This window comes from Thrips palmi, unplaced genomic scaffold, assembly GCF_012932325.1.
Source record: "Thrips palmi isolate BJ-2018 unplaced genomic scaffold, TpBJ-2018v1 HiC_scaffold_17, whole genome shotgun sequence".
Taxonomy (NCBI): domain Eukaryota; kingdom Metazoa; phylum Arthropoda; class Insecta; order Thysanoptera; family Thripidae; genus Thrips; species Thrips palmi.
In genome coordinates, this window is record NW_023144626.1 from 9,119,473 (window position 1) to 9,147,412 (window position 27,940).

At 56.6% G+C, this 27,940-nt stretch overlaps 2 protein-coding genes across 5 annotated transcripts; one reads left to right on the forward strand and one right to left on the reverse strand.

Moving 5' to 3' along the window:
- Positions 1-1,517: 1,517 nt before the first annotated feature.
- LOC117643792 (mitochondrial ribonuclease P catalytic subunit-like) lies at positions 1,518-4,673 on the reverse strand. Of its 4 annotated transcripts, XM_034382890.1 has the most exons (9): positions 4,297-4,673; positions 3,605-3,779; positions 3,270-3,400; positions 3,061-3,183; positions 2,760-2,938; positions 2,414-2,654; positions 2,184-2,314; positions 1,911-2,091; positions 1,518-1,827 (listed from the first exon to the last, which is right to left on the reverse strand). In XM_034382890.1, the coding sequence occupies exons 1-9, from the start codon at positions 4,333-4,335 to the stop codon at positions 1,528-1,530; spliced, it is 1,500 nt and encodes a 499-aa protein (XP_034238781.1). In that variant the 5' UTR covers positions 4,336-4,673; the 3' UTR covers positions 1,518-1,527. The 4 variants fall into 4 exon arrangements, with proteins under 4 accessions (XP_034238781.1, XP_034238778.1, XP_034238779.1 ...); XM_034382887.1 differs by having other exon boundaries at positions 3,270-3,779; positions 4,297-4,672; XM_034382888.1 differs by lacking the exon at positions 4,297-4,673 and adding an exon at positions 4,071-4,206 and having other exon boundaries at positions 3,270-3,779.
- Positions 4,674-5,721: 1,048 nt separating this feature from the next.
- LOC117643567 (26S proteasome non-ATPase regulatory subunit 1) lies at positions 5,722-18,044 on the forward strand. The gene is made up of 12 exons (XM_034382519.1): positions 5,722-5,887; positions 6,257-6,374; positions 6,485-6,654; positions 6,728-6,927; positions 7,022-7,234; positions 7,315-7,563; positions 7,651-7,877; positions 7,961-8,213; positions 8,297-8,485; positions 11,227-11,507; positions 16,469-16,700; positions 16,896-18,044. The coding sequence occupies exons 1-12, from the start codon at positions 5,869-5,871 to the stop codon at positions 17,829-17,831; spliced, it is 3,087 nt and encodes a 1,028-aa protein (XP_034238410.1). The 5' UTR covers positions 5,722-5,868; the 3' UTR covers positions 17,832-18,044.
- The last annotated feature ends 9,896 nt before the right edge of the window (positions 18,045-27,940 follow it).

Consider the following 27,940-nt stretch of genomic DNA (forward strand, 5'->3'; position numbering starts at 1 on the left):
CTCGGCTCTCGCTGCCAAACCACCCCCGCCCGCCCCGCCATGCCAGCGTGCCAGACGAGGCGCCCTGTGTAGCCTACAGGGCGTGATGCACCCCCGCCCGCCCCTGCCCCACGGTGTCAGTGAACGCGAACCCGCAAGATAAACCACTCGGCAGGGGGTGACCATCCCTTCGGGACCCTGGGGACCCTTCGGGAGGGAGTGAGACAGCGAGGCAGAGAAGGGCGGCCAATCCGCGCATCGGCGCCACTAAGGCTTTGCGGAACCTCCTTGCCGGCTTGCCGGTCGAAAGGCACGGCCGCGAGGGACGCGGTTTGAAACGGCGGACCAGGAGGGGCTGGGCGTGGGGCCGCGCTGAGTCACCGGAAATTGGGAATTTGCCGTCGGGGGAAGTCCCTTTGACGCGCCGCGCCTTGCCTGCGCTACACAGTTAGGGTTGCAAACCTGAAGAAAATTGAAAGATAAAAACAACAGCTGCTTTTCCGCTTTGGGTGCAGTATCCATTTGTCGAGACGTGCCTATTGCTGGATGTCCAACTTCCTCAGCCCGGGACTCGGTGGTTGGCACTACCGGTTCCCCGGCCTAGAGACGGGACGCGGCAGAAAGCCTTTCCCCTTTGGCTGCCAGTGCCCGCCAGTGCCACGCCGGCCGGCGTAATGGGATTTCAAGATCGAAGCGCGGAGGGGCCGGAGGGGCGGGCTGCAGCGAAGCCGCAATGTCACACACGCCACGCCATGGCTTCTAAGGCATCACGTTCCTGGCTATGCTCTGTTCGTCCAGGAAAAGAAGGGGATTTTTTTTTAAAGATGAAACGGAATAAATGCTGACGCGGGACTTTCCTACTAGGCGGCCGGCTGTGTGCTTGCCTCGTAACGCGTAATTTAGAGAAATATTGGCGAAAAAAATCGCAGTTGGTTCGCAGCTTTAATTTTTAGCAGATGATACCTTTGCTACCTTTGCTTTAAAATATACCTAATACTACGAGACACAAAGGTGTCAGCTAGCTTTTACTCCAGAGTCCAGAAACGAAGTGCGTATCCTAACAATATAATAGGGGCGGGCTGCGGGGGCGGGATGGTGAGTCTGTCTGGCTGTGGCGCGGCGCAGCCTGCGCGGAATTCAACTATGCTTCCCGGCTAGGCTCAGCCCCGCGGGCGCCCGCGGACCCCGCGCGGCAAGGACTCTTGGAACCATTCGTTGGGCTATCACAAAGATGAGAGCATCCTGCCAAAACTAGCACACACGACAGCACCAGACGAGTATCATCTGCTTTCATTAACGTTCGTTGAATGAGATTTTTAACAACTATGCATATTGCTGCATATGGTTCCAACAGAATGGACTTTCCAACATGTTTTAATGCAGCGCCATTTTGACGAATAGTGCTCCTGTTTTCACAAACTAGATCAGTCCTAGCAATGTGGTGGGTGGTATGGGCGGGCGGAGAAAAGGGTAACACTTCATCAAATATAAAAAAAATCAAATCAATTTATTTGATGAACTATACGTGAAGTCAAGGAGAAGACACAATCAATTCACATTTATTAGATTTTTGACAGATTTAGTATTGTTTTTGCTGGATTCAATCTTCTCTCTGACTTGAATGGCATGGTTTCTGAAGGCAAAGTGTCGATCTACATCTTCAACATCAAATTTCCTCACTGGCCATAATGTACTGGATTTACTCTTTTGTTCCTTTGTCACATTACGTTGAATGCAGAGCCAACCTGATGGTGAAAATGAATTTCTAGAACTATTTGGCACTATAGGAATATGGAGTGCAGAGCCGTCCTCTGACTTCTGGCAAATTGGAGAAAACTCTGGAAGTACCTGCAAAAGTGGCAAAAGGGTACGATAAGAACAAAAGTTTAAGATGAAGTCTCAAAAACTTTGTTGTTACGCAGAGTGCTGACCAAATTTGCGGCTAGATATCCAGTGCCCACAACTTGATGACTAAGCTGCCACTTCCTAAAAGCAGCACGGGATTCTTGGGGCATGCGTGCGTAGTAAGTTCCATAAAAGTCATTTGAAACAAGAAGGGTATTAGGGCCTCCGGAAACCGCTGCATAAATTATATAGGCATCATCCACTGAGCTGAAACATGTACAGTTAGAGTTAGTTTTGCACATACAAATGAAAATTTTCACAGAAAATTTTGATAGAATTATATAAACAAGATAATTTACCGGTCTCTGACAAAATATGTTATGTGGTTCTTGAAAACGGATGTGAAGCCTGTTTTGCCTCTCATATGATTCCTACCAAGGAGTAATATTTTGTGGCCACGATCCTCAAGATCCTTTACTGTTTTCTTGGCCTGTAATCAGGTGAGAATAAAGAGAATTGAAATGAATGCTGGCTCATAAAGAGAAAACAGGACTGAGGAAGATGTTAGATTAGAAGCGAATAAACTTACAATGGCGAAAGGATTTGAACTGGACTTAGTTCTGAAGAACAGGTTTGCACCATCGATAACAACCGTGAAAGGAGGAGACATCTTCAAAAACATTTTGAATTCGTGAAGCTCACCTGCTTCATAAGTTGTAAATTTGCAATTCACCTCAAATCTTTTTTCAACACTTTTCAACAAACTATCTTTCTCTTCACTAGTCAGTGGAATTTTCTTGAGTTTCCTTTTACAGCAGCTACAGTGACCGCTGTAAAAAAAAGAAGTTTGTGAGTTTTTGTCAAGTGAATAAAAGTAATGATCACAAGTCAATAACTTCACATTTTGAAAGGTACACAGTTCTGGATCCTCATACCTCAGCCCAACAGTGGAAAATCGGGAAACTGTTTTGACATCTTTATTTAATATACTATCAATTTCTTCTGCTACACTAACAGGAAGACTGAGGGAGAACTCTTGAATGAAATCAAACAGCTTTGACAGTAGTCCCTCATTTGGATAGAGAATGTGGCTTTCAACTATACCATGAAACAACTGGAAATACAGCATAGTTTGGATTCAACACAGAGATCACAGGACTTTACTTAGACTCTAATTTTTTTTTTTTTAGATAATTACAATTCAAGCATTTTACTGTGCTCTAAAGAAAATTTTACCTCAGGGCAACAATTAGTTCCTCCTAAGAATGCTGCAGCCTTCCTCAGCTGATCCCATGCATAATCAAAGTCACCATGCCGGAAAGCCGCAAGGGCTGATAATTCAGGCACACAGGCATCATGCTGGAAAATTAAAAATTTGGAATAAAGACCTACCAAGACAATAAATTTTTGAAGACAAGAGAACAAACAATAGGGAACCTTCTTACCGTGCTCAACATTGATCCCAAAAGTTCACATTTTTCTTTCCACGATGAAGTAACCCCTACTCCAAAAAGGAGTGGCTTTACTATATGTGGCGTTAGTACTTGGAACTTGTTTGTAACTTCATCAACAGTATCTAAAATAAATTTGTGGTCATCTGCTGTACAGTCAGCTTCATACATTTTAAACACTTGTAATGTCTGAGCTTTCAAAATCAGAGAGAGGAAGTTCTCTTGATGAAGAGCAGCAAATAATATTTTTAACTCTGACAAACCAGGATCTTTAGAAACTAAGGCAACGAATGCTTGATATCCAAATCCTCGCTCAGAGCAAACCTTACTCAGCTTCCTCCAATCTGAGACGGACAGTTGTTTCTTCATGTTTAAAATATTCCTCACGGTTAAATACACCTTGCAGTCAGATCTATTAACATTCTGTGCAACTTCAAATGCTGAAGGGAGGAACTGCGCGATAACTGCTTTATTGATGTTGCACAGTCTTCGGAAGAGACGCATCTGCAGGACAGATAAAACAAAATTTAGCACGTGAGACACAGAGACAGGCATAGAACAGCCTAAGTGCTCTCATAAAATAAACATGAAAGCATCAGGCTTGCAGTGCCAACAAGGTCTATTGATGAGAATCATGAATTATGTTTATCATAAAGCTGCATAAAGCACGTTATCTGAGGTTACGTCTCCCATACACTCTTCAGTAAACGAATTATAATAATGATTAAAACAGATTGTTACAAGAAAGTTTCAAGACGAAAGTAAAGCTTCAGAGTTGCAATTATTAGAACGTACATTGTAATAGTTCTTTAAACCGTACGTTGGTAAGCATAACAAAATGAGCCAGGCCAGGCCAGAGCCGCTACTCGTCCCAGCGTAACCTTTCCAAATCACTCCGCCAGTAGCCAGAGAACAGAAAATAGTCCCGCAGGTAATAGGATTTTTAAAAACTAATAATCAATTCTAGACCGTTGCGATCGTAATAAATCGTATAAGTAAACAACGTTGAAAAAATACGAACAATCTCAGACGTAATCACTAAGCATTCCGGGTTCTGCATTTCCGCGGGCAGACGACGCGCCGGTCCGAGCCCCTCAAAACACCGGTCTCTCGGACCCTCTTTTTGCACTAAGATTGAGTGACTGAAAGAGATATCATAATGACAGCTTGCATTTCTCTAAACCTAAGACGTTGTTGTATGCCCAGCTGGCCCTTGTCTTTCGAAATTGTGCCTTATTATTCAGAAATTTTGATTTGAGTGCACAAGGCTGGCTTCTCCTCTAGACCGAGCTCCCAACTTTTTAGATTATCTTTGAGCAAGTGAAAGAGATTCAATAATAACTGCTTATATCAGTGAAAGCCCCACACATTTTTGTCTGCCGGAATCGCCTTTATTTTGCGAAACTTTGCCTTCTTGTTTAGATATCCCGGATTGTGTGCGCGAGGGCGGCTTCTCCTCCCGACCGAGCTCCCGACTTTTTAGATTATCTTTGAGCAACTCAAAGAGATTCAATAATAACTGCTTATATCAGTGAAAGCCCCACACATTTTTGTCTGCCGGAATCGCCTTTATTTTTAGAATCAATACTTATTTCCTGAGGATTGTGAAATAAAATGCGCCGATTTGGGGAAAAGACGGACGAGGGGCTACTTTCGGAAAGGTTACGCTGGGACGAGCAGCAGAGCAGGGAGCAGACGCCGCACAGTCGCGCAAATTACAAACAAAGTCTCGATCTGGCGAACGAGAGAGTTGAGTCTCGATGTCTCGATGGGTTTTGCGTGAAAGATATTGCTTGAATATATTTACAATGTTTAAGGAGAAAGTCTACAAACTATTTACCATTGCGTTCAAGTAATAGGTACCCAGGGACCATCAATATTTGAGCTGGTAGCTGGGTTAAGAGGCAGGTTATGAGTCGATATCTCGATCAATAGAGGTCCTCCAATGCTGACGTCACGAAGCTCACTGAGTGGCAAAACCGCGCGAGAATTCGAATGCGGAGACGGCGGTGGGTCAGGATTTATTCGGGTATGCGAACACGTAGGTGGCTGACTGAGTTTCAAGACTCATTATCACGACTCAAAATATATTTCCTGTAACCAAAGTATGCGATTTATGCGTCCATCTCTTTAAGACATTGTCAAACTCCGGCCCCGGCGCCGACTCCAGATTCAAACTCGCGCGCTCCCTGCCACTCAGTGAGGAAAGTGAGGATGGCCCGGTATGGCCTCTATGTTTCAAATCCGACGACAACTCTTCCACCACTGTTCGTAGAATTCCTCTTAAGGAATTTTGAACATCAAACAACGCTCTTTAAATAAATTTCCAGTGAAATAGCGAAAATTAAAGTGGGAGTGGTTTTGGGCCGAGGAAGGCGGTGTGAGTGTCACGTGACCAATGGAGGATCTCTATATGCATCTCGAATTACTTTCGATTTCGTCACCGTCACCGGCTTTCGAGACCCAGCCTGCGCTCGCTCAAGTGGGCCGTGATTGCGTTTTCGCTCGACGTTGACGTTTGGAGCTGGAAAGGCTGATTTTTCTGTCGTTTTTAGTTTTTACTCTGCTCTGATCTGAAGCAAACCGAGTCAAGATGAATGTAACATCTGCAGGTTTGTTATTTATTCCCTTCCTGGCTTGTTGGTCTTTGTATTATTATCGGACTTTCAATGTTGTTGTCGTGGAGAAGCACTCCTACCGGGGGGTTGCAAGTCATTGTCATCGCAAATTTTCGTAACTTTTCCCATTAAATGATTAATATTTTAGAGTGCTCCGTACATATTTGTATTTGTGTTCAAGTCCTTATCTTCTAAGCCAGATTTCGCAATCTTGGACTGTTAAATAGTTTGTTCACCCGTTTTTAACCTCACTTCGACAAATACTCAATGAGGACAGTGTTTTCATTGTCTGAATGCCATTCATGCCATTCATGCCGTTTTGTCGACCCAAGTCATTGATTTGTTTGTCATCTTTTGTTTCAGCGGGGGTCATATCCCTCCTGGATGAGCCAATGTCTGAGCTCAAGGTATTTGCGTTGAAGAAGCTTGATACTATTGTTGATGAGTTTTGGCCTGAAATATCGGAAGCTATTTTGAAAATGTAAGTATAGTGCTAGAGCGTAAATGTCCTTCTTATTTCTCAAACTACTTAGCCTATTTTGATACTCACGTTCTCACCTTCTGGTCCTGATACCTGTGTATTTCTTACAGCGAGATTTTGCATGAAGACAAGACTTTTGACCAACACAAATTGGCTGCCCTTGTCGCCAGTAAAGTATATTACCACTTAGGGTCATTTGAAGACTCTCTAAATTTTGCCTTGGGTGCTGGTGACCTGTTTGATGTTATGTCTCGTTCAGAGTATGTCGACACAACAATAGGTGGGTTTTGTCCCTGACCTTTATTTTTTTTTTTTTTGGTATTATATGTTTTTACACACTGTTTTTCTTGCAGCAAAATGCATTGATTTTTACACTCAGTACCGGAACACAAATGCTGAGGGTGGGAAACAAAAGGAAATAGATCCTCGACTTGCTGCCATTGTTGACCGCATGTTCCAACGTTGTTTGGACGATGGCCAATACCGCCAGGCTCTGGGGCTTGCTCTGGAAACTCGTAGAATGGATATCTTTGAAAAGGCTATCAAACAATCTGTGAGTAGTAATGATATAGATAGAATAAATTTTTCTGCTCATGTTGTGTGTTTTGAAGGGCATCATCTCTAACTGGTTATTCATGTGCCCACAGGATGATGTTGGTGGCATGCTTCACTACGCTTTCCAAGTTGCTATGAGCCTCATTCAGAACAGAGGTTTCAGGAATTCTGTTTTGCGGTCTTTGGTTGCACTCTACAGAGATCTAGACACCCCTGACTACGTCAACATGTGTCAATGTCTCATTTTCTTGGATGACCCGCTTGCTGTGGCTGATGTCCTGGAGAAATTGAGCAAGGATAGTGAGGTAATGCTTATGTCTGGGTTTGGTTTGAGTGCCTAGAAGCTTTGAACTTTTATTGACTCTCTTTGTTATTTTGCTAACAGGACAGCACGCTGATGGCATATCAAATTGCATTTGATCTTTATGAGAGCGCTACTCAGCAGTTTCTTGGGCGTGTTCTGCAAGCACTTCGTGCAACTGCACCTATTCCCTCCCTTACTGATAAGCAAACCAAAGTTTCTGTGGAAGGTATGGTTGCAGCTGCAGCTGTTGCAAATGCTGCTGAAAAGGACAGTTCAAAATCTGAGGAAGATCCAAAAGACACTAAACCAGAGAAAAAACTGGAGAATTTGGTAATTTAAAATTGATAGAAGTATTAATTCAATGTAAATGTTTGATTTTTTTTTTGTACTTTGTTTAAGTAAAACTTTTCTTTTCAGACTGAATCAGAAAAAGTTCTTCAAACTAGGGTAGAGAAATTGGCTAGCATTTTAAGTGGTGAAGTTTCTATAGATCTTCATCTTCAATTTCTCATACGCAGTAACCATGCAGACATGTTGATTTTGAAGAATACTAAAGATGCCATCCGAGTTTCCATATGTCACACTGCTACCGTGATTGCTAATGGTTTTATGCACAGTGGAACAACAAGTGACCAATTTTTGAGGTGAATACAACCGCAATGACAGCCTGTTCAAAGGAGACTGAAATTAAATCCTGTGAACTTACATTCTTATCTTTCAATTTCAGAGATAATCTTGACTGGTTAGCACGAGCAACTAATTGGGCCAAACTCACTGCCACTGCATCTCTAGGAGTTATTCATCGGGGACATGAACATGAAGCCCTTGCACTTATGCAGAGCTACTTGCCTCGCGAGTCGGGTCCAACATCTGGCTTCAGTGAAGGTGGTGGCTTGTACGCACTTGGTTTGATTCATGCCAACCATGGCGGAGCCATCATTGACTACTTGCTCGGTCAACTCAGTGAAGCACAAAATGAGGTTTGACATGATTTCCTGCTCATGTGCTTTTGTTTGACGGTGAACACATCTCACTCAATGTCTCTTTTGATGGTTTCTTTCAGATGGTCCGTCACGGTGGCTGTCTCGGCCTGGGCCTGGCGGCCATGGGTACCTACCGTCAGGATGTGTACGACCAGCTCCGCGCCAACCTGTACCTTGATGACGCCGTGGCGGGCGAGGCGGCCGGAATCGCTATGGGCATGGTCATGTTGGGCTCCAAGGAGGCTCAAGCCATCCAGGACATGGTCGCGGTAAGCATCTCCCTTTGAACCTTGGGTCTGACGGAAAAGAAAGAGAAGGAAAAAGTAGAGGAACAGCGGACGGAGCTAAATAATTGCGGGTGGGCCAAACAGGGTCAAATTTTTGTCGCTCGAGAAGGGGCCGGTGCTGGCTCATTAAAAATTGCCGCTCGGCCTCGTCTCGTGCCGCCCGGGCCCGGCCCGGGAGGCTCGGCAGGCCCGGCAGGGAAGTGGCTAGCTAGACGCGCTCGCAGTGGCCGGTGGGCCGGAGGCTGAGGTGGAGGTGCTGCCACATCGCTACACCCTGCTCGGTGCTCGATCCACGATCAGCGATCCGGTGCTGGATTACCTGTAGCGCTGTGGCGCGGTGAGCCGTGATGCTGTCCCAGGCCAGGGGGCGTGTTTGGCCCGGCTCGGCCCGGCAGGGCCCTGTGTGTGGGTCATTAAGCTCGAATCCAGTTTCACGTGCCGTTTTCCAAGGCAAACGTCGCGGCCCGCCAACATTTCGGACTCGCGCCATTAATGCAACTAGTGCCCCCTCCCTCCCACCCTCCAGTCAACTTTTTCGGTAGGCAAAGTTGGCAGCGTTTGCTCTCGCATTCCACCTGGATTGAACTGTTAATATTTACCCAAGGACAGCCCCCTCCCCTCCTCCACACTGTGAACGCGTGTACGCATGTGCGTGCGATTCCGGGCCTCACTTGTGTGGAACCCCAGGAAACAGGAAACGACGTCTTTTGTGCCGAATCCCCCCGAGGTTGGCGGCACTGCTAGGCCGCTTGCGGTGTCGCGGCAAAGTTATGCCCGAGGACGGTCCGACTCGCCTTTAGCGTGTCGATGTTGGCCGTTATCAATTTCTTTTGAATCGCCCTGATTGGTTTGAAAGTCGGACCAAAGGCTTGATTATTTTTTTTTTTATCATATTGCCTTTGAGAGAGCCTTGCGTTTTTTCCCGCTGCCGTGGAAAAACGAAATGAAGGCCAGCATCAGTTTATGGAAAGTCGATAACGCGAATGGAGGTGCGGGAGAGCAGTCATTTCACGGACGGGGGCCGGGAAGGAGAGCGTGGCGGCGACGCGGCGACGGATGCGACTTTGTCTTTTTCTCGTGATGTTGTTTTTATCTGAGCCGGGTTTGGGCCGTGCTTTTCTCTCTTCCAACCCGGTCCTTGCTTATTCGGTTTACCGCGAGACGCGGGGCGGCGCGGGGCCCCACGGGGCGGCGCGGGGCCCCACGTGGGGCGAGACGGGAGTGGCGCGACGGGGCGACGCGAGCGCGCGACCTCGGGGAACACTGCTGCGCTGAGGTGAGGCTGTAAAGTTTCCTTGTGTAAACGACAGCCTCCCCTCAGGCGCGTGGTTCCGTGCCGTGCCGTGCCTTGAGCAGGCGCGAGGCAGCAACACTCCCCTTTCCAACCCCCAACCCTAGCTTCAGATTTATTTTTCAAATTTATAAAGATCAATGGGTGATCAACCTCAAACTTCAGCTGAAAGCTTTAGGAACAACTTTGAAAACGCTCCATTTTCGTGGTTTTAAGGGTGGGAACATTCCCGCGGACTCTTGCCCTATGTCACCCAGTCTCGCGCGGTGGACTTCGGCATGAGGCCGTTGTGTTCTAAATCCTTAAAACTGGCGTTTTGGGAACCTTCGCCAACGTGAAGATTCCCGGGAATTTCAAAACACTTATCCTGATAAAGGCTACGCTTGTAAGCGGGCAGCGCGGGGCAGCGCGGCGTCGCCTCGGTCGAACTTTACCAATGACGGAATGCCCCGGGTCGGTGGGCCGGTGCGAAGTGTCTTCGTCTCGACGGCGCGGCCCGGCGGTGCGGCCCAGGCCTGCACCCTTCGGGGAAAGTAGTTGCTTGCAAGCCCTCACGTTGTTGCGCGCCGTTGGCTGTCACCTCTCAGTGTGGTGCCGGCCGGTTTCTGCCCCCTTAAGTCCACGCCAGTCGACGCCAGGCTACGGGGAGTCCCGGCAATCTGTCCTGCCTTCAAAGAAGTGAGGCCGGGGGTTAAAAAAGGGGGCGGGGCGGGGCGACAGTCCCCGCTCCTTTTTGTTGTAGCCCGCATTCCTTTCTTTGCATCCTGTCCCCCGCAACTGATTGCAAGTCAATGGGGGCGCCGTCGGGGTATAAGAGACCTACTCGCGGAGAGGCGCGGCACGACACGGCGCGGGCCCCGGCATTTGCATGAAAGCACAAGGGCTTCTGCTTTAGTCCGTATGCAGCAAGCGGTAGCGCAGAAGGGGAAAAAGGCGAGCAAGCGGCGAGCCTTTTAAAAGAGGAATTTGGTTGGGTGGCGTTTTTGGTGGGGTGCTGGCAGTGCTGGCTGTGCTGGCTGTGCTGGCGGTGCTGGCTCCTGGCGGCTGTGATCCCGCCCGAGATCCCGCCACCTCCCGACGGGACGTGGTTTACCATGGCTGCCCCGGTGGCCGTGGGAAAGGGGGGGGGGGCAGCGCTATGCCCCGGAGAACAGCCCCTCGAGGCACCCTGGACTTGGATTCCCCCGATTAGGATTTACAGCTCAAGTTGGCGTCGGGCTGAATTGACATTTCTATAGAGTCGTCTCGCCGAAGAGGGGCTCGCTGTAAGAAAGAGGGTGAGCGAGGGACGGGGCGTGGAGAGCGAGAAGCCCCGTCTGGCGCGGCCCCCGTCGAGTGCACCACCCAGCCCTGCCCCGTTCAGACCTCGTTTGCTGTATTTCTTTTTTGTCAGTGTAAAGTGTGGCTAAGTCCCGCCAATTGCTGTTTGCAGTACGCCCAGGAGACGCAGCACGAGAAGATCCTGCGCGGCCTGGCCGTCGGCCTGGCCTTCACCATGTACGGGCGCCTGGAGGAGGCGGACCCGCTGGTGGCGTCGCTGTGCCAGGACAAGGACCCCATCCTGCGCCGCTCCGGCATGTACACCATCGCCATGGCCTACTGCGGCACGGGCAACAACCAGGCCATCCGCCGCCTGCTGCACTTCGCCGTGAGCGACGTCAACGACGACGTCCGTCGCGCCGCCGTCATCGGCCTGGGCTTCCTGCTCTTCAGGTGGGTACACTGCCGCCGCCCGCGGACTCCGGGGTAGGCAACGCGTCTGGCTGGCGCGCGGCGCCGCGCTGCGGGCGGCCTACCCGCTGCTTGACGGGCGCTCCGCAGTGCTCCGCCAGTCGACAATTACCTCGTCGGCCTGCTCGGTGCTTATTCACTGGCGGTTTTGCTGGCTTTTTACGTCTCTGCCCCGTTGACCCCGTTTTTGTGTCGAGAGGCTGGCTGGCTGGCTGGCTGGCTGGCTGGCTGGCTGGGGTGGGGCGCGGAGAGCGCTAGTCACACGAGCCGGGGCGGTGTGGAGCCGGAAGTGACGCTGTGGCACTGCTCGCCCAAGTGTGTAGGCGCGGTGGCGCCGAGAGGTGAAGGAGAGAGGGAGAGGGGGGGGGGGATCCTTCGGGAATGTTAATAGAAAATTCCGGCGAACTTGTTTGAAGGGCTGCTGCAGACTACTGGCTAGAGGCGCTGCCAGTTTACCCTCTGCGCTTTTCTTAGTCGGTTAACCCACCCCTCTCCTCTACCTTGGACTCTCCTCCAGTGTGCCCGCTCGCCCCGAAGGTCGCGCTTCTTCGAGTCCATCGCCTTGTTAGTTGTCGGCTCCCATTGGCCGCCGGTCGCTGTTCTGGTCGCTCTGCGGCGGTGCAGTGCAGTGGAGTTTGCACAGGGCCCGCCCCGCACTCCCGGCCCCGCTGCGAGACGAACCTCTCAATGGCTGGAACCTGTTTGCCCTCCGCCCTCCGGATTTGCATTGTGCAAGTTTCGCCAAGTTTCCCTCTTTTTAATTTTTTTTTTTTGGGGGGGGGGGGGGAAATCCATACGTTTTGCAATTTTTGTGGAGCGTTTTTTGTTGTTGTTGTCTGGGGCGGGCAGGTCATCGGTGGCGAGGAGGGGCGGGGCATCGGACTCCCTCGATGTCCCCGCAGTGCCGTTGGCATAATTATGATATTAATTTTGCCGCGGCAGGGACGACAGCTGCCGGACGTCGCCCGACTAATTGTCGAGACGTCGAAGGGAGGGGAGAGGGAAGCGGAGCAGCCGTTGTGTACACGGGGCACAATTGACGCGACGGTTCGGCGAATGGTTTGCGTTTGCGGGGCATTTCCTCGCTTCGCCGGCCGTGGTGTCCGAGGCCTTGCTGTCCGAGGACGTCCTCTCGGAGGTCAAGGCCGTGTCCGAGGAGAAGAAAGAGACGGTGGACCGCGGCCGTCGAAGTAGAGTGATTTGGCGGGATGGCGTCGTGGAGACGACGGCGGCCTCGCTCCTCGTTCCACGCCATTGTCATCGCCCTCCCCGTGGTGGCTCAACTCGTCATCTGTTGTCGCGCATTATCCCCTACGCAGTGGGCCGTGCAATGTTTCCTTTCTTTTCGTTTTGCGCCCTCGAGCGTCGATGGGTTTGCAGTTGAAATGGAAGAGTGGGTGGAGCGAGAAGGCATGATGCACTTTTTTTTCGCCCGCTGGGTTTTTTTTTGTTCTTTTTTTTATGGGGTTCTAGACGTCTCGGAACGGAAGTGGCGCAGTGCTGGAGGCCTCGGCGAACAGTTGGCGAAGTTGTGCTGCTGGTGTGGAGGCCGCGGCGCAAGTCTAAGTCCACAGAGGCGGCGCGCCGATGCTGGCGGGCGATGTGTCGCGGTGATGCTGGTGGACTCGTTGGCCACGGCGGCGGCTGGGCCCTTGGCCGGGCCAGACGGGCAGTCGTAGGGCCGCGTCTTGCTGTGAGTGCCGCGTCGTCGCCGCCCCGAGCGCTCTCACTCGGAAGAAACGACTCTTTAAAATTTCTGGGCACGGCGCGTCGCGGCGCGGCGGTGGCACCGGGGCTTCAATCATCGTGCTCCCCACCATTCTGCTGTCGTCGCTCTGTCTCTCTCGCACCCGCACGGGACGGCCAACACAGCCCGTGAGTGCGAGAGAGACGGGCTCGACCTTTGCCTCCTAATTGCAGTGGACGCGGGCCCCGCTCTTTTTGCCGGCCCCCGTTCGTGGCCCCCTCCCCGCTTTTTTTGTTGTCCTTTTTTTTAGCTGTGTCCTCTCCATTTCCCGCTCTCTGCCGGGATCGCATATGGCGACACATTTGGTTGGGTGACGTTGCGTGGCTGCCGTGTAATGGATGGAGCGGCATTTGGCGGGGTCATCAGGCTCGGCTTGGTCCGGCTCGAGCGTCGAGTTCTTTGGCCAGGCGAGCTTCTGGCTTTTGGCCCCCCTTCTTTCTGTCCGTGCATTGCAACGTTCGCTGCGTGCGGCTGCTGCTGCCGATGCACTGTGGGCTTTGTTCTGCTGCTTGTTCTCGCCGGGACAATGTTTGGTCCCAGTGTGGTGGAATGCGGTCGGCGCGCGGGGAGGGCGAGGGGGTGGGGCTCACGCCCTCCGCCGCCCCGCCGTCGCCCAGCCTTCGCCACCGAGGACCGGTGCGTGGTCCGTGCTTGTCGGTCGAGGTCCGTGGCCGTGGTCTCTTGGAGCAGGGTGTCGTGGCGGTGCACCGTTCTGCCGATGATGGCCGTGGGTGTTGGCAGGTCGTCTCTCTCTCGCTCCCACCCTCGCCCGGGCCGGGCCGGCCAGTGCCTTTCCAGGCCTAATGGGCTGCACTCCACTCCACTGGACGGTGGGTGGATTGGTCAAGTTGTCGGGAGCAAGCCAGCGGCCCCCACGCCCCGCCCCGCCCCGCCCCGCCCCGCCCCGCCCCGCCCCGCCCCGCCCCGCCCCGCCCCGCCCCGCCCCGCCCGCGGCCACGCCCAGCTGTCTCACGTTACCGCGGCCGCGTTGGTGCTTAACGAGGGGCCCCGCTGCCTCGCCGCCGCGCTGCCCGGCCCGCCTGCCCGCGGCGCCGCGCGGTGGTGTTTGCCAAATTTGTAAACGGGGACTGGCGGCCTCTGTGACGCTCGACGGCGGTGGCCTCGCCTTTCTGGCGAGCATAAAAAGGAAAAGCATCTCAAAGGAGTGGCTGGGGTCCCTCCGTGGGCCCGTGCGTGGCGCGGATACCCCAACCTGCCCCTGCACAGTGGGCCAGAAGACCGGTGGAGGCGGCCAAAACTCTAGACGCGTTTTGAGCTCCAGAGTCGCTAAATGGGACTCGAACCGGCCGTGTAACCCCACCAATGGATTGCTCTCCGAACGAGGAATCCATTGGTGGGGTCACACGTTCAGTTCGAGGCCTGTTTATCGACTCTGGAGCTCAAAACGCGTCTAGAGTCTTGGCCGCCTCCACCGGTCTTCTGACCCACTGTGCCCTGCTGGGGCCCTGGTGGGGTTACGCCCCCGCTGGCTGATGGAGCCCCCCCGGGACGCCGCTAAACACTGGGCCGTGGGAAGTGGCCGCGGCGAGTCACACGGCGGCCCGGCCCGGTCGGCGGCTTGCAGTGCCGTGACGCTGTCCTGCCGCTTCTTCTGGCGGCGCGAGGCGAACGGTGGCGGCGGCGTCCTTGGTGTCCTCGTGAAGGGAGCGGCTGCGCGTGGCCCGTGCCTGCAGCTTGTGGGTTCTCCGAAAAGAGCTTTCGTCGCTCCGTCTCTCTCGCACTCCCACGCCGCGTCCCGCAGGTGTGCGAGAGGGACGGCGAGCCGTGCGCACGGTTCCGCACTTCCTGCCCGTAATCCAGCAGGGCCGCGCCGAGCGTCCTGGATGGTCCTGGCCGCAGGAAACAATGGCGACGCTTGGGCCGGCTAACGCGGCCAACGGGCGAGAGAGGGATAGCAGTACCGGGAACAGGCCGCGGCATGTGTCTGCTGGGCCGGCGGGGTGGCTCGCGCGCTACATCGCCCCATGCTGATACCAGGGGGTGGCGGCTCATAGCGAGTCAGCGCCGTTGATGTTGTAAAAAACAAGCATCAAAAATGCCCGTGGGAAACCGAAATGAACAAGAGGCAGCGAAATATCTTTAAGAAGCGCATGGAAAAAAAAGGCAAGTCTGGATGTGAAGAGCTGACTCAAAATCAGTGTACGCTCGCTTCCCGGAGTCCCTCGGGCGATAGGCGGCCCAGCCGTGCGCAGCTGCGGCTCTGAATGAAAAGAGAAGGGGGGGGGGGTAGAGGGGAGATCCGGGCTCTTGAAGGGCTCTGGGTCTCCTTTCGCCCGCCTTTGGACCGGTTTGAATGTGAGGATGGAAGCGGGCTGCGCCGCTCCGCCCGGCACCGCCTGCACGCCGAGACGCCCACGATGGAGTACCGCCCCCGCCCCGGCCGCCCCGTCCGTCCCGGACGCGTTTGGACGTCCTGCCTCGCCCTTTATTACGTGCCCGCCCTCCGCGCCCCCTGACCTCCTGACTCGCTGGCCTTGAAAGCGGCGAGGCGGGCAGGTAGGCGGGCGCGCCTCTTTCGTCCTGAAAGCTGTCCAAGAGGGTTCGTGGTTCGCGTGTGGGGCGCCGGGCCCGTTACGCGGCTCGGCCTCAAGTGCCGTCGGAGCGGACAAGACTGCAGACGCGTCTAGCCCTCGGGCCTTCAAATCGGACCAGAGGCGTGATGGTGCCAACGGCTTCCTCGTTGAGACGGCGAGCCATGAGGTGTGTCTGTGATTCGGGTCCCGTTGCCTTGTCCGCCTCAACCGGTGTTCCGGCCGCTGTGTTGTGCAGGCAGCTCTGTCTCCCTCGCGCTTCGCGCTGCCTGGGCGTGCCGCAGGGGTGCGAGGGAGACAGGGCGACGGCACCGGTGTTCGCAGTCGCCCGATTCGCGACACGCCGTGTTCATCGATCGCGGCTTCGCGGCCGGGAACTAAACGGCAGTAATGTTATGCCGGGAATTCGGGTTCGCCGCGCCGCCGGGACGGCCGTGACGCCGCCACTGAGTTATGGCAATTTGGCGGAGCGCCGGAGCGGCGTAGCATGACGCGCGAGGGCTCTTCGCGCCCCGCCCCGCCCCGCCCCGCGAGCGTGCACGTGAACGAGCTGGAAGGCTGAACTGATTTGAATGCCGGCGTGCTCCGCGCAGCTCCCACACTGACTCACCGACACTAACAAGGGAACGGCTGGATGTTTTCAGGAACCCCGAGCAGTGCCCCAGCGTGGTGTCCCTGCTGGCTGAGAGCTACAACCCGCACGTGCGCTACGGCGCGGCCATGGCCCTGGGCATCGCGTGCGCCGGCACCGGCCTCAAGGAGGCCATCACGCTGCTGGAGCCCATGACCAACGACCCCGTCAACTTCGTGCGCCAGGGCTCGCTCATCGCCTCGGCCATGGTGCTGATCCAGCAGACGGAGGCGGCCTGCCCCAAGGTGAGTGCGACGCGCTGCGACGCGCTGCGACGCGCTGCGACGCGAGGGTGGAAGCGGAAACGCCCGCGGTGCGCGGGGTAGGCAACGCGGCGCGCGCTGGCGCGTGACGGGACGGCCCACCCCTCGCCTCGCAGGCGCTAACGAGGTCTTCTTTCCCTTGACTTTACTCTACTGACGTGGGTTTGGCTTTTGCAGGTCAAGGAGTTCCGCGCCCTGTACTCCAAGGTGATCGTGGACAAGCACGAGGACGTGATGGCCAAGTTCGGCGCCATCCTGGCGCAGGGCATCATCGACGCCGGGGGCCGCAACGTGAGCGTGTCGCTGCAGTCGCGCACGGGCCACACCAACATGCTGGCCGTGGTGGGCGTGCTGGTGTTCACGCAGTACTGGTACTGGTTCCCGCTGGCGCACTGCCTGGCGCTGGCCTTCTCGCCCACCTGCATCATCGCGCTCAACGCGCAGCTCAAGATGCCCAAGCTGGACATCCGCTCCAACGGCAAGCCCATCCTGTACGCGTACCCGCCGCCGCTCGAGGAGAAGAAGCGCGAGGAGCGCGAGAAGGTGACGACCGCCGTGCTGTCCATCGCGGCCAGGGCGCGCCGGCGCGAGAACGAGCGCCGGTCGCGCGCGCAGGACAAGAACAAGGACGCCGACAAGGACGACGAGGCCATGGACGTCGACGAGCCCGCGCCCTCCAAGAAGGAAGACAAGAAGCCCACCGTGGTGGTCGGCGGAGCCTCCTCGTCCAAGACGGCGGCCGCGGCCTCACGCGTCAAGATCGAGATCAAGGAGGAGAAGAAGGACGACAAGAAGGACCCCGACAAGGACGAGGACGACAAGGCCAAGAAGGAGGACAAGAAGGAAGAGGAGAAGAAGGAGGAGACGTGGGAGATGCTGAGCAACCCCGCCCGCGTCGTCAAGCCCCAGCTCCGCGTGCTGTCCATGCCCGAGGGCAGCGCGTACGCTCCGCTCAAGGACCTCAAGATCGGCGGCATCGTCATGGTGCGCAGGCCATGCAACGAGGGCCACCCCGCGGAGGAGCTGGTGGAGCCCGTGGCGGCCTTCGGGCCCAAGCCGGACGAGGACAAGGAGCCCGAACCGCCAGAACCCTTCGAATACACCGAGGACTGATGCATCGCGCTGCTAGTCAGAGGAGCGCTGCTGCTGATATTTTTGTATGGCCTTCTGTTGGAGTGCAGACTAGGTGTTGTAGAGTTTTTTTTGTAGTCTATTGTCGAATTAATCGTACTTACTGGAGGAACATTGCACATGAAATGTAAGTGCCGGAATTTTTTTATCTGTATTATATATGGTATAATAAAAATAATTAATAGTACTATTAAATCTTGTTCCTGTTTATTTCCCTGAGTATCTTTCCAAAGACTGTGGCGGCCGAAAGCCATCAATACCAATCTCATGCAAACGAGAAACTATGGGCGTTGGTCCGAAACACGCAAGATTCGAAGCACGAAACAGTTGCCGAAAGCTCAGAGCAGCATTTCACATCCACGGGGATCGATATTTTTGGTGGGTGAGAGTTTTTTCGTGGTTTCGGCCATCAAGCGGGTTGTCGAAAGTTGGCGAAGTAGAACTCTCGATAGCAGGAGACTGCTTACCTGTGAGCCACACCTCCACCGTTTTTCCTACTTGAGGAAGCGTCTCGCACTCCGCCCCTCGCGGGCAGGCCTCCAAAATTTACAGCGCAGGGGCCTTGGAGGTGCAAAACTGGCAGTCATTTCGCACTCGCCTTACGGCTGCGCCGAAGTGGGGGGGGGGGGGTACGAGGCCCACAATAACGGCAGCTTCCCCGCGGCGCCGCCGTTTATGGTGTCAATAAAACATATTTCGCGTATCTTGTTCCGCATTCTGTCCGTCCCGCGAGAGTCACACGCCGGGTTAAAAAAAAAAAAAACAGGTTTACACCAGCGGTTCTCAACATTTCCCGGCTCGCCACTGTTAAACGGCAGCTGAAAAATTACTATGGTGACACCACGCGCAACATTTAGCCCTGGGTCCTCCACCTTATGACTTACCCACTCATACGATCAAAACAATTTTAAATTTGGTAATTAAAAAGTCTATTATTTTTTAAAATATTGGGTTCTCCCGGTTCTGCTCTCGCCTCGCCAACTTCCCCGAACGGTCTCTGGAAAATGGCAGAAGTTCCGGGAGTTGAACCCCGGCCTCTCGATTGAGAAACAGCCGCCTCCGCGTTCTCCGCCACTCGCGTTCGGGGTTTTGCGTGGGCGCGAGAGAGACAGAGACGGAGAGAGTGACGCGGTGCACCGCTTCCAATCCCTCTGGGGGCGGGGCCCTGCGGGGAGCCGTAAACGACGGGGATAAACCGGTTATGAATACGACGCGCCAAAGGCCGCGCCGTGTCGTATAAATCGAAATTTGGGCCCACAGCGCTTGTGATTCACCGCGTGGCGGGACGCACTCCTAAAATCTGTTAATTGGTCAAGTTAACGGCCCCTTGGGTGAACGTGATGGCCGGCGTGGGGGCGTGGGGGCGTGGGGCGTGGGTGGGCCGTGTGGCCCGGGGCTGCGGGAGAGACAGCACACTGTGCTGATCGGGTTGCGTTGGTGGTGCGGGCGGCGTGGGCGCGGGCTGCATTCAGGACGCGGTGCGCTCCGGCGGGGTCGGCCACAGACTGCCTGCCGGCCTGCCCGCCTGCCCCTTGACCCCCTCGAGGCTGCGGTCCCAGGCCAGGCTTGCAGCTGAGTCGAGCCCCTGATGCGGACAGTGGGGTCCGTGCCCTAGCTAAATAATAAGGCAAACACTGATTCTAGCAAATACTCTTCTCTTTATTTCTAAACTTACTCTAACTTCACAGTGCTCACGCTAGTTACAAACTAAATTCTAATCACACTACCCTACTCCCTAATTCTACTACAGGTGACCAACCCAGATTCTTCTTCGCACTCACTCACCTCACAGGTGTATCCAAGTGAATCCAACAAAAGGGGGCACTCTCCTGACGTAGCTCTCCCAAACTCACAATCACTACAAATCACAATTCTCACTCGTCACTCTTGCACACAATTCACACTTCCCTCTCTCGTCACCCCTCACTCCCTTCTCTCTCTCACACTCTCCCACTCACTCTCACCCACTTCCCTCTTCCGCTTCCTCCTCGCTTCCACCGCCTCGCGACTCCATGGCTCCACGTCACCGCTTCCCCCCCTCGTGCATCCGCGGAGCCGCCGCCTTGTTTCCCTGACCATGCAGATCTTCTGCCCCTAGCCCAGTTCAGGCGTGCTCCCCCCTCCTCCACGCGATTCCTAGGCCTAGGGCAGTTCTGCCCCGCACAACACCCCAAGCCCAGGCCAGGCCAGGCCAGGCCAGGCCCTCGAAGCGCACGGCGGGCACTAAGCCCTTTCTGGCTCACACTAATCCCGGCGCCCGGGCCGCCTCGCGCCTCGCCGCCCTTTTACACTGTGGCTGGAAAGCGAGCAGGCGGAGCAGGCCGCGGCCTTCTTGATGTCGCTCGAACAGCATTTGAATAATTTGGCGCAGCGCGGCGCTCCGGCGGCTGGCGGCTCCTTCCGAACACTGCTTGCGTCGCTCTGTCTCTCTCGCACCCCCGCGGGCCCGGCGGGCCGCACCCACGAGTGCGAGGGAGACGGAGCGACGAGAGCGCCGTTCAGACGCAATCGCCTGTGTGACGTCTGGCGGCGACGCGGCATGCGAGGCGGGGCGGGGCGGGGCGGGGCGGGGCGGGGCGGGGCGGGGCGGGGCGGGGCGGCTTACGCCGAGTTTCGGGAGGCAATGTTCCGGAAGAAGCGTCTCGGAGAGCAGCGACTTCACTCGGTGGAATCCCGCTTTCTTTGTTTGCCTCGGCGGCTGTCACTTGCCGCGATTATCACGAGATCACTCAAATGGCGAGAATCGACTTGGAAGTGTCGCGGCGCGCAGAGACCTTTGTCTCATCATCACGCGGCGCCCCCGGTGTGGGACGATGGATGTACAATGTACCCCCAAGGTGGATGTACCGGACTGGGGCACAGCCATCGCGCGATGGCTGTGCCCTCTTCCGACCGGATTTTACGGGGTACGACATTGCGGATTTCGCACTTCATTTTCAACAGGGCCTCTTTATTGCACATGGCAGAATTTAAAGCGAATCGAATCGCGGCGCTCGGATTGGGTTCCGCCGGGGAATACGACGCGAGGGACGCGGTGCAGCGCGTCAGGCGAAACGGATTCGCAGCGGGGGACGCGCCGCGCCCCGCCACGCACAGTGGGCCAGAAGACCGGTGGAGGCGGCCAAAACTCCAGACGCGCTTCGAGCTCCAGAGTCGCTAAATAGGACTCGGAACCGAACGTGTGACCCCAACAATGGATTGCTCTCCGAACGAGGAATCCATTGGTGGGGTCACACGTTCGATTCGAGTCCAGCTTAGCGACTCTGGAGCTCAAAACGCGTCTAGAGTTTTGGCCGCCTCCACCGGTCTTCTGGCCCACTGTGACCCGCCCCGCCACGCGCACCGCGCACCGCCCCGCGTCCTGGTCCGGCCGAAAGAGGATCGAAGGGAGTAGAGGGCGTAAAAAGAAAGGCACCGTGAAAAAAAGGGAGAAAAAAATTGGTTGAGCGTCGCATAGTGCTCGAACACCCGTTCCTTGTAAGTCCAGTGCAAAAGAGGAGAAAAGAAAAGGGGACTGGAGGAGGAAAAAAGAACACTGTAGTGACAGTCGAGATGGAATGGGCGTGTTGCGCGCACATGTGCGGATGGATGGAGAAAAATAATACATATATCGCGGAACAAACAACACTAACAGTATGCAGGTGTTCACTCAGCCTCTCCACTCCTCTCAGGCCCTGGTGCGGCAGCTGTGGCTGTGCCTCACAACGTCGGCTGTTCCAAATACACGTGCCCCCTCCCTCCTCGTGTCCCTCGTGGTTCCCTGTCCCCCCCCCCCCTTCCCTCCAACTGGTCGTCGCGTTTTATGAGATTGAATTGGCGCTAATCCCTGCGGAGATTGCAAAGCCGCTTCATATTCAATTTATCCCCCGGAGATAGATGCCCGCACGTTCGCCCAGTGTGCCCATTCCGAACAGTGCTTTCGTTGCGCTGTCTCTCCCGCGCCGGGGCGGGACGCGCCGTGAGTGCGAGAGAGGCAGAGCAACGAAAGCACCCTTCGAAAGCAGCCGGGCCTGCCAGCCCTGCCTCCTGCCCGCCGAGAGAGGCGAAACAAAAACACCAGACGGGGGAGAGGGAGTGAGAGAGATGAAGTGGTACCGCAAGCAGCGCCGACACGCCGAGTTCCCGTTCAAGGGAAGCCCTCCACACGCCTCCACACCGTCTGCGCCGTCGCCAGGCCGTCGCCCGCCCCTGCAATCCCCCCTCGCCCTCCGGGGACCCGTCGCGGCGTCGCGGCAACCAACACAATGACAAAGACAGATGACGAGTCGTCGGGCTGGGCGGGCTGGGCGAGGGTGCGCGCGTCGACTAGACAGGCTCGGGGCTCCGATTCAAATTAGGCTTCGGATTCAGATTCGTTGACGCCGACCCGCGCGCGCCGCCCGGCAGCGACAGGCCCGGCCTGCTGGCCCTGCAGACGTTTCGTCGTTCTGTCTCTCTCGCACTCATGGGACGTCCCCCATGAGTGCGAGAGAGAGAGAGAGAGAGAGAGAGAGAGAGAGAGAGAGAGAGAGAGAGAGAGAGAAAGAGAAGAGAGAGAGAGAGAGAGAGAGAGAGAGAGAGAGAGAGAGAGAGAGGGAGAGAGAGAGAGAGAGAGAGAGAGAGAGAGAGAGAGAGAGACCGACGAAAGCGACTCTCGGAATCAGTCTGCCGCTGCTTTCCTATTGGCTCAGAAATGTGGCCGCCTGCACGGTCTGCACGGCCTGGGCGGCCTGCTCGGCCTAGGCTCGACGGGCCGGCTGAATAAACACGGAGAAGAGTGGCTCCAGGACCTCCAGGAGCGGGACCGATTTGCAGCGTTCGTGAGCCGCTGCCTACGGCTGCCTTGGCAGTGGAGGCGGAACCCCCTGCACGCCACTGTTTGAGCACAACGGGCACGGGGACACGACCGTCCTGGCCCAAATGAATTATTCGCTCCGACTGGAGTCGCCGAGCCCCGGGCAACATCAACATCCTCCTCCCCATCCCCCTCACGTCCTCCTGGACCGACTCCCGTTTAGACAGAAAGTCCCAAAGTCCTGCGCTGAATAAATCCCTTGCAGTGTGCTCGCTGGTGTGCGATCCGCGCGCCGGCTCATCGGCCGTGTTGTCGGCCTCCCCGATTCCGAACAGTACTTGCGCTCTCTCTCACACGCACACGAGTGCGAGTGCGCGAGAGAGACGGAGCGACCAAAGGACTGCAGTTTCCGGAATGAGCCTGCTGGCCCGACGCGGTCCGACGCGGCCCGACACGGCTCACTGACATGGCGGCTCGTGAAGCCGGCACTAAATGGAGAGGCTTTGTGACAGCAGCGTTGCAGTGCGGCGCGGAGCACAGCGGCGCTCAGGGACGCACAGCATAGCGACGCAGCCAGCCAAACACTAAGCGCACCTTGGCGTAGACTGGCGGGCCGGGGCGGGGCGGGGCGGGGGCGTACCGCACCGCTCTGTTCTACAGCACCCCAGTCGGCTGCTTCATCGTTCGATGTTATGGGTACAGGGTGCCTGTGGGGCTCATCGTCATGGCCGCTCTGTCACTCGCTGTGTGTGAGTGCGTGTGCGAGTGAGAGAGAGAGTGTGTGTGTGAGTGAGTGTGTGCGCGTGGGCTCGCGGTATGCACGTGGAGGCGGCCGCTACGCTCCGCCACGCCGTTCGTCGCGCGACCGCCTTCATAATGCATGCGAGGGGAATGTGCCGGGGCCAGGTGAGCCGAGCCAAGGCGGGGCGGGGCGGGGCGGGGCGGGGCGGGGTGGGGCGGGGCGAGGCAATAGGGCGGATGGCGGATCCGGCAGGCCCGCGCGGAGTAGAGTGTTTGAACAGGAAAAGGCCCTTTGGCGCACTAGCTCTGCGAGTAGCGGCACTAACGGCCCCTCCCCCTCCCCTCCTCCCCCTTCCCCTTCCCCTGCCCCTCCCCGCCCAGCAGCGCGGCCCTTCAAGGAAACGCCATCACACGTCGCGTGGTTCAGCTTGTTACCACAGGTAGTACACTGCTGGAAACTTCAGCACCCGCCACCGCGCAAACGGCATTGCCGTGCTTCTCAGACGAGTACTTCTTTCCCGGCCGAAAGTTGAATTTCACAGTGAGGGGGCCACGCCAGGCAGCGCCGCGCGGCGTGGATGCCGGGCACTGGATTACAGTTTGAAAACACGAAACGCGCGTCCGTGCGCCGCGAGCCCACCAGGCTGGCCGGGCTGGCCGGCTGTGCTGTGTACAAATCTAATAAAACATGTGAGGCACAATTTTCTTGCCGCCAGCCTTCCCCGTCCCCGGGGCCTCCCGGCCTGCCCCCCGGCCTGCCCCGCGGCCGGCCCCGCCGCTGCTTTCGCCCTGTCAAATTTAATTGTGGCCCTTCGCGAAGTGGCGTGGCGTGCCCGGCCAGCGTCCCGGCCAGTGTGCCCGCCCAGCCACGTCTCCCCCCTCGTGGACCTCATCTAGCACATCATAGCGGCGCTCTGTCTCTCTCACTCTCCCACTCCCCGCAGCGCGCCGCTCTAACGTCGCGAGACCAGGATTGTCACTGTTCACATCCGTAGTGCGTACCACGCAACGCGGTGCTTCTCTCCCCCTCCCCTTCTTTGTGACGCGGAGGACACGTCCGTGCCGTCACGACGCCTCGTCACGCCTCGTCACGCCACCGGTGTGACGCGTCACGCCGTCACGGTGCACAGCTAATTATCAGATAATTACTGTAGCCTCCCACCCCTTGCCTGCTCCTCCGCGTTAGCTAGTCCACTTTTTTGCCCTCCCCCCCCCCTTCCCCCCTCCCCGCCCGCCCCCTTTTCGACGGCGCACGCACCTCGACGTACTTCACACTGCCAGGAATCTCCGACAGGCGTTCGACTCGGCTGGTTGAAATAATAGTCTCACCCCTCTCGGGTCTTCATCAGATCCGTTCATAAAATTTCAGAAACGTGTAGCCTACGAAAACTGGTTCAAGGATTTACCCCTCGTAATTACTCGTTTTTAGAAGGATATAAATAGACCCCGCAGGCCGCCCGAGGAAAATCTCTCGGAGGCCCTTCCCTTTCCCGGAGTTCCACACCGGTAGTCAATCATCGGAAGGGTTTTTTTTTTTGCGTGTGCCGGCGCTGATAAATTACAAATGGGACACAGGTACTGCATTTGAGTCCTTCCCTCGTCCTTCCCTCTGGCCGTCGCGTCTCGTTAGCGCGCGGGAATGACTCATGCGGCATGCGCGAGAGAGACAGCGCGCTCATTGTGGGGGTGGGAGGGAGACGGCAAGCCCTCCACCGAGGGAGAGAGGCGGCATGCTCTCCACCGTGGCGTGTGGGAGGGAGACGGCAAGCCCTCCACCGAGGGAGAGAGGCGGCATGCTCTCCACCGTGGCGTGTGGGAGGGAGACAGCAAGCCCTCCACCGAGGGAGAGAGGCGGCATGCTCTCCACCGTGGCGTGTGGGAGAGAGACGGCAAGCCCTCCACCGAGGGAGAGAGGCGGCATGCTCTCCACCGTGGCGTGTGGGAGGGAGACGGCAAGCCCTCCACCGAGGGAGAGAGGCGGCATGCTCTCCACCGTGGCGTGTGGGAGGGAGACAGCAAGCCCTCCACCGAGGGAGAGAGGCGGCATGCTCTCCACCGTGGCGTGTGGGAGGGAGACAGCAAGCCCTCCACCGAGGGAGAGAGGCGGCATGCTCTCCGCCGTGGCGTGTGGGAGGGAGACAGCAAGCCCTCCACCGAGGGAGAGAGGCGGCATGCTCTCCGCCGTGGCGTGTGGGAGGGAGACAGCAAGCCCTCCACCGAGGGAGAGAGGCGGCATGCTCTCCGCCGTGGCGTGTGCGAGAGAGACGCACGCTCAAGCTCTCCAGCGCGGTCGGTCGGTTCGAATCAATGCCGGCACAATGCCTGTCGCATTGTACCGGGAACAAACAATCTTATCGTGTTTGTCATTTAGCCCGGGCAGATGCCCGCGGGGTGGGTGGCGTAAACACAAGGTGAGCTGCACCGTGGCCGGGGGCAGGCCGGGGGCAGGCCGGGGGCAGGCCGGGGGCAGGCCGGGGGCAGGCCGGGGGCAGGCGGGGCCGCGACCCCGTCCCAACTCACTGTCACCACCTCCTCGCTCCGAGCACTCCTACGTCTCTCTGTCTCTCTCGCACCCCTACGGGCACTACGGGACGCCCCATGAGCACGAGAGAGACAGAGAGACGGAGCGTTCGGAATCAGCCTGCAGAGGGTGCCGGCACCGCGCTGCCCCGGTATGGGGCCGTGGGCCCCCCACCCCGCCCCACCGTGCCCCTGTTTCCACCGCACTTAACCGTGTAGCGCGCGTCTCATTTTTAGTAAACGCTTTTCCAACTTTCAACTGTTTATTAAGTTAAACTTTGACACTCTGGCCGCCGTAATGCTGTAGCCATCCCGCAGGCTCGTTCTGCGCGGCCTGGCGGCCGACCGAGTCGTCCCTCTCTCTCGCACCCAGGCGGGGCGCCCACGAGTGCGAGCGAGACGGGGCGACGAAGCGCGACGCTTCCAAGTCAGCCTGCTGGTTAATGTTGCCGCTCCTACACATGAATTGTTTCCGAAAGCGGCCTGGCGGGGCCCGGGCGGGGCCGAATTCCTGCCGAGTGTAGCCACGCTGTAGCCAGTGTGCCAGCCTGCTAGCCGCGGCTAGTCACGCGGGGCGCGGGTCTCGCAGCCAAACTTTGCAGTTAATGTGGCCGTGTAATCAGGCGCAGGCCCGGGCAGCCCGGCCCAGCCGCCCGCTCTGTCTCTCTCACACCCATAGGGCACGGCGCACGAGTGCGAGAGAGACAGAGCGACGAAAGCGACTCTCGGAGCCGGGCTGCAGGGGCACCGCGGCAAGCACCGACCCCAGCCGCCAATTTTAATTTTGCGCCGCCTCCCGAGTCAGTCCTCTTCGAGGTCCTCTTGCTCGCTGATTGTTTTCTGGTCGGAGGGAAGCGATTCCTCCCCATTGTCTGCGGCCCGGCTCCCAGCAGTGCGCCGTCTCTCTCGCAGTGTGGCACAGTGGGCCAGAAAACCGTGGAGGCGGCCAAAACTCTAGACGCGTTTTGAGCTCCAGAGTCGCTGAATAGGACTCGAACCGAACGTGTGACCCCATCAATGGATTCCTCGTTCGGAGAGCAATCCATTGGTGGGGTCACACGTTCGGTTCGAGTCCCATTTACCGTCTCTGGAGCTCAAAACGCGTCTTGAGTTTTGGCCGCCTCCACGGTCGTCTGGCCCACTGTGTGTGGGCGGGACAGAGCGCGGGCGCTCTCGCTCGGCGACTAGGGCGCGAGTCGCCGGAAATTGGGAGTCGAATCTCACCGGACGTTTTAATATAAATAGCTTTTTAGCGCGGCTGGCGCGTCCTATTATGTGGACCGGGGCCGCGGAGCCGCGGCGGCAGCGGCGAAGTTGGAGGGGATTGATTGGGGGCGGTTCACAGGTACGCCCTGGACACCGCCTCGCCCCGCCCCGCCCCGCAGCAACACATCGGCACGATATCCGGCAGGGCGGGCCTATTAATTATCGGCCAATATGGCGAAGTTAAGTCGATCCCCAGGCCCAGGCCAGAGACAGGCGGGCCGACTTCAACACACGCAACAACTACACGCCAAAGAGGAGTTTCAATGAATCGTTATTCCTCGAGCCAAGAATCTTTTTCTGTCATCAGACGTCCCCGCAACGTCCCACAACGGTCACTGCTCACCCCTTCCCCAGGGAAAACTCAAAACCACTCTTAGTTAAGCCTGCCAAACCAAGAAGTGGACTAAAGTCTCGTCATTTCTGAGGCACTGCCGAGACACTGTGAAGGAGCCCCACTGCTAGCCTGTGACGTAAGGAAGGACTCATACCGTGCGGACAACTACTACTCTGCAGGCAGCAGGAAGCGGGCCAAAGTAGACGAAGACGAAGGCTACACTACAAGCAGGACCCGCGCAGGACCTCCCTCCCTTTTCCCTTGATAATTACAGCGAGAGGGCGCTGTTAAAGACCGTCGGCCAGCCCGGGGCCTCGCCCGCCTCGTCAGTGCGACTGTCGCTCTCTCTCTCTCTCTCTCTCTCTCTCTCTCTCTCTCTCTCTCTCTCTCTCTCGCACCGTGGCGCGTCCCGCGGGGGTGCGAGAGAGACATCGCGACTGGCGGCGCGCGGCCATT